Source organism: Mauremys reevesii, linkage group 18 (assembly GCF_016161935.1).
Source record: "Mauremys reevesii isolate NIE-2019 linkage group 18, ASM1616193v1, whole genome shotgun sequence".
NCBI lineage: Eukaryota > Metazoa > Chordata > Testudines > Geoemydidae > Mauremys > Mauremys reevesii.
In genome coordinates, this window is record NC_052640.1 from 12,016,501 (window position 1) to 12,022,500 (window position 6,000).

The window sequence follows — 6,000 nt, forward strand, 5'->3', positions numbered from 1 at the left end:
GATTTCAGACCAGTCCTCCAGTTTGTCAAGGTTGGTTTAAATTCTAATCCTGTCCTTCAAATGCTAGCCAATCTTCCCAGCTTGGGTGTCATCTGCAAATTTTATAAACCTATTCTCTACTCCATTATCCAAATCATCAATGAGAATATTTAATAAAGACCCAGCACAGATCTTTATGGGACCCCATTAAATACATTTCTCCCCCTACCCTCAATTTGACAGCGAACTATTGATATAGTCTTTCAACCAGTTTTGCACCAACCAAATAGTAATTTCATCTAAACCACAGTTCTCTGGTCTACTTATGAGAATGTCATGCCAGACTATGTCAAAAGCCTTCTTAAAATCAAGATGTACAATGTCTACAAGTTCCTCCCTAGCCACTAGGCCATCGCCTTTCTCTGCTGCAGTGAAAGTAGAGTAAGTATACAACCTTTTAAAACAGAGGTCCCCTGCAATGCGCTGTCAGAAATCTTGTTGCATAACACATGGCTTTAATCCGCGTTGATATTTATTTATTTTGATTTATTTCAAATAAATTTCGCTCCTTGTGTGCAGTGCATCGTTTACATAAAATATTTTATTTTGCCTAACCGTTTGATCCTCCTCTCTTTCTGGTTTCTACATTGAAGCATCTGTGGAGGCTTGTTATGCTTGACCTCAAATCCTGTGTTTTTGACCTTTTTAAAATCTGTGTTTCCTTTAAAGGGTTTGACATTTTACAGACAGCGTCCCACTACTGGCCCCTGGAAGATATGGATGGAATCCATGAGTTTCGGGATACAAATGGAGGTAGAAGCAGGACTCGTGACAATGACAGTAACATAAGTATTTGTGAGAGTCAGTAAGTAGCAAGGGAGCTGGAGATATGAAAGCTAAATAGGTTAGAGCTAAAGCCATGGCAGCTGAGATCTACTTATTCGTCAAATGTTTTGACAGTCCAAATGATTTTGCATTTCAAAGCTGTGAGGTTTTTTTTTTTCCAAAGTATTCTCAGACATTTTATGATCAGCCTGCACATTTTTACGGTTATGAAGAGAAATTGTTGTGTGTTCCAAAGTGTCATTAGAATCCTATTATTGTCAGTTGCTTTGGTATATACTTGCCCAAGCACAAACACACGGAGTTGGTGGGATTTTCACTAGTCCATAAGGAGTTAGGTGTCTAACTCTTATTGATTTACAATAAGGCCCTGTAGGCTCTGGGCTAGATTTACAAAGGGACTTAGTTTTCACAGCACCTAACCTGAAATGCAGCTTTTAAATAATAATAATAATTAAGAGCAAGAAATACACAGTTGAGGCTAGGAAGTGCTCTTTTTCCAAAGGAACAATAACTGCTGAAATTCAGAAGCCATTTCAAGCATAGATTTGAATAGTTCAATTTATAGGGCCTGATCCTAGAAACGCACTTGCTCACATGAGCACTTCTATTGCAAAGAGTGGGATGACCTATATGAATAAGGATTACTCATGCGAGTGAAGGTTTCTAGGATTGGACCACAGTATGTTTTCTGGAAGGATGCCAAAAACACCTGAAAATGTTTGTTCTTTTTGTGTGATTTTTCTTTTATGTTGAATTCTTTCCTTAATGTTGTTGTAGATAATCCATTTTCTTAGTTTGCAGTTGCTTTTATTCTGTTCTCCAATACATGCATATAATTCCCATTGATTTCAATGGGAGTTGCATGCCAGCATCTGAAGGCTGACTCTGAGACACAAGAAAGGTTTTCTTTATTGCTGTATTCTACTGCAGGTGACCATTTTCCTGCTTTCTATGATTACGCAACTCTTTTATTCATTGCTAGAGTCTCTCATTATTTTTTCCACTTGTAATTTCATGCAGTTGTTTTCATCCCATGTCTCGTCTCATAAAACCTTGGAGCATCATAATCTTGTCCTTCATGTTAATCCATTTTATTTGTTGAAGTCATTGTGTGGCTGGAATCCAGTTTCATACCTCTCAACAGCTCACTGTTGTGGGAGTCAGTATCACCAAATTAGGTTATTTTTGTGCACTTTCCATACTGACTGGCTGTTATCTCAGGTCTATAGTGGTAATATCCTAATGGCAGAACTGACTGAGGAAATTAAAGGGGCATCATTTATTTGGAATCTAGTGAATTAAAAAAAAATCTAAAGGGTTTAAAGGTATTTTCAGGTCCTACATCTGAACCTTCGTCCCCTTGCTAACTTTTTTCCTGTAGTTTTTCTTGATATTTTTCTATTTAAATTTTTTTTCTCTTCTTTTGCTATATGAAATACTCCACTGATTTTGGGACTGACTCAAAGTCAACAAATGTTTTTCCATTGACTTCAATGGGCTTTGAATCAAGTCTTAACTGTCCATTCCGGACAAACAGTGAAAATGACTGCATACAAAATGTTGTCAAATGTACAAAATAAGCAAATCAAAACAATAGAAATATGTTTTTCTGTAATAACTCTTATAATTTAGGGCTCTTAAAATTATATAAGTAAAATATCTGCAGACCAAAATATGATTTTTTTTTTGTAAGTTGATGCTGTCATTTTGAAGTTACTGATCATGCCATCTGCATGTTGGTTTCCCTTAGGCTTGGTCTACACACAGATTTTGTACCAGAATAATTATGCTGGTTTAAGGGGATGATTTTTTTTTAAACTTATATATTTATACCAATACATCCCCTAGTGTGGGTGCAGTTATAGTTTATTTCCTTTCCCCTAAGGGAATAGCTACACTGGTGTAAAACATACAACTGTGTCCACACTGGGGGCAGTTGTACCACTTTAACTATACTATTGTTAAAGTGGAAAACCCTTTATGTGTAGACAAGCCCTTTGAGGGGGGGAAAAAAAAGATGGAGGGAGGCTAGAATGTTATAGTTTAAAGGGCCACTGAGTAACATTTGATCTGTGCTGCGTTGAGAGATATGGACTGGACAATTCATACTGATTTTGTGTTTATTCATTGTTTTGCTTATTTTCTTTTGTTGTTCCACCCAGCTCTAAGAATCCACAACTTCACTGTGCTTCCTTCCCATAATTCTACCTTTGTATATACCAATGACTCTGCCTACTCTAACTTCTCTGCAACCGTAGGTGAGGATTCAAGTATTTTTGTTCTGCATTTGTCAAATTTGGACTAGTCTGATAATGTTGGGTTCGAAGTTAACACTGTTTGGTTCATTCTTAAACGATCCTCTGGAGTTTATGGGCCAAATTCTATTCTCGGTTACGCTGGCATAAATCTGGAAAAAATTGCTGTGATATTTATTAACTCTGGATTTACACTGTAAGCAAGCAGAATTTGGCTTGGCTATGTACTGATCATGCTGTTCTTACTCATCTGGGTGGTTCCATTGGCTTCAGTGGAACTACTCACATGACTAAGGAGAGCAGAGTTTGTCCTCAAAAGCCCAAGAAACCCCAAAACATTTGAGATGAATTGTAAACACGGGCACTGGGAAAAAAAAATCAATTGGCGTGAAATTTCAGTATAATTTGAACTATCTGTTTAAAGGAGTTAAAAGAAAAAAGAACTGTTTTTCTTCAATCTGTAGCCTTTTAAAGTAACGTGTTTTTAAAAAAGAGAAACTTTAAACAATTCTGGAGGATGCAAGGGAAAATGGGAGCTACTCATGACATTTCTGATTAAAATAATAGGAAAAAACAGGTGGAAGACATGCAGGTGTGTGTGGGTGTTTTCATTAAAAAAAACAAAACAAAAAAAACTGTTTTACGTTTACATCAGCCAATAGATCAAAGGGAGAATAAGCTGAATGGAAAATGACGACTACCCCGGCAGGCACTTTTAATAAAAACTTACTGGGTCAGAATCTTCGCTTACTTGCACCAGTATAAACCTGGAGTCACTTCACTGAATTCAGGATGGTTGCTCTAAATTTATACTAATGTAACTGCAGTTGGAATCAGACCAGCTACCTACCTACCTCATAATTAGGTATCAATTTACAGCTGGTTGTTAGAAAAACATAAGTGAGCAATGAGATGATGAAGGCAGCATAGGTTTAAGTAGATGCCAGTTCAGCTGCTGGAATGTAAGAGGGTTAGCGTTAAAAGCAAAAGGACTCTTGTACTGTAGTTTTCTACTCTCTAACAGCAGGAGTCGGCTGGCAACTCTGAACTCTATTAATAATGAACTTCAAATGACCCTGATTCCTTCCAGTCTTCACTGATCTGCTTTATAGTTGTCACACAATAAGATATATTCCATGTGAGCATTAAAGAGAGTGACACTGATGCCAAAGGAAATACTATGAAAACAGGAATGTGTAACTCTTTGGGATTTATCCTGGCTAGGTTAATTCAGAGGTTATGCCGCTCATAGAGAATTCAGAAAAGTTTGCTTCGCTTCATAATGCTAAAGCCTAAAGGAGTCAAGTGCTAGCTGGAGTTTAGAGGGTGATCTCGATTTTGTTTGTTTGTTTTGTTTCTTTGCCCCTAAGGAAGAGAAGATATCTGGAGACTGTGTGTTTTATGGACAGTAGATTTTGGGTGAATCAAATGTTTTTGGCCAGATTCATTGAAAGTGTCCTTTACACCTCCCTACACCAGTCTGTCCTCTTTTTTCCCTAGAGTGTGGACCAGGTTACTTGGCTGCTGGCTGCCCAGGGACGGCTCCAGGCACCAGCGCTCCAAGCACGTGCCTGAGGTGGCAAGCCGCGGGGGGCGCTCTGCTGGTCGCCGCTAGGGCGGCAGGCAGGGTGCCTTCGGCGGCTTGCCTGCAGAGGGTCCGCTGGTCCCGTGGCTTCGGTGAACCTCCGGCACGCCTGCGGGAGGTCCGCCAAAGCCGTGGGACCAGCGGACGCTCTGTGCTTGGGGCGGCAAAATGTCTAGAGCCGCTCCTGTGGCTGCCCCCCCGTCTTGGTTTCAGCTGAATATGGACAGCTTTAAGATTAGGCTCAAGACACACACTATCCTCCAGTCACAGAGGGAATGCATATGTTGCACCATCTTTAGGGTGATAAAGCCCATTCCCTATAGCATACCTAGTCATCTCTCTGGATAAATGTAGAGGGAAATGGGGCCATAGCCCTGCCTCTACATCTTTGGGGTGATTCGGGGGTGCCGAAGGGTCAAGTCTCTGCATTCTCCTTGCACATGGACTGTTATTGAGTTGGACCCAAGAACAGAGGGCACATATAGAAAAGGCTCTTTATGCCCTGGTCCTTTACCATGCATCTGTGCTAGGGCCATACACAATCTCTCCTTCTCTGTCATTACATCCTGGCTAAGGCTTCTGTATCTCCCAGCTGGGACAACACCATGTTACTCTTCCCACTGCCTGTCCATTGGACAACCCTAATCCTGAAAGTTCCTTTTTTCAGAATGCAGTATTTTGGAGAAGACAAAAACCAAAGACCCTGAATTCTCACTATTATAGATCCATGGCACTGTTTGCAAAAGAGGTGTTATTAACAGTAGTGTCCAGGAGAAATTCCAAATCAGGCAATTACATTCTGCCTTCCTAAATTTCAATTAAAGAAAATCATGTGGTATTTTGTGTCCTGCAGAATGTTACTAAGAACTTATCTTCAGTGTTAAAAAACCTGTGTGTTTTACCTCTGGGTAACTAATATGCATGAGTATCCTGAGGTAAAAACACAGTGAAGACCAAGCACTTCAGTTCTATTGCAAGGTAAATTTGCCAAGGTCTGCCCTATACCCAGGCCTGTGATTATCTGTGGCAAGTTTACCTCATGATAAACCTAAAGTGCTGTGATTTTTACTTCCGGATAGCTCACCTTCATTAGTTAACCTGAGGTAAAAAACAGTTGTTTTTTTAAAAGCAGTGAAGACGACAAGCCCTAAGAAATCACAAGGAGTTACACATGTTAAATTGAAACAGAGCCTTTTTGGATGCTAATAAAAAGTCATGCCCCTGGGTGTCTCAAAAGAACATACGTGCATTTCTGCCTTCTCGCTAGAGTAGGTCTAATGTCTTCCTTTAATATATCCTTTTTGATCAAAAATGGTCAAAAAGCCATTTTCTAAA

General features: G+C 39.5%; 1 protein-coding gene across 12 annotated transcripts in view; it reads left to right on the forward strand.

Moving 5' to 3' along the window:
* ADGRD1 (adhesion G protein-coupled receptor D1) overlaps positions 1-6,000 on the forward strand; it is a 257,981-nt gene that overhangs the window by 23,543 nt on the left and 228,438 nt on the right. For 11 of the 12 annotated variants that reach the window (XM_039504722.1, XM_039504714.1, XM_039504720.1 and 8 more), the window contains 2 exons: positions 709-792; positions 2,988-3,083. In XM_039504722.1, coding sequence (XP_039360656.1) covers positions 709-792; positions 2,988-3,083 — 180 coding nt within the window. The remainder of the gene's footprint in view (positions 1-708; positions 793-2,987; positions 3,084-6,000) is intronic. The other variant, XM_039504723.1, reaches the window with a different exon arrangement.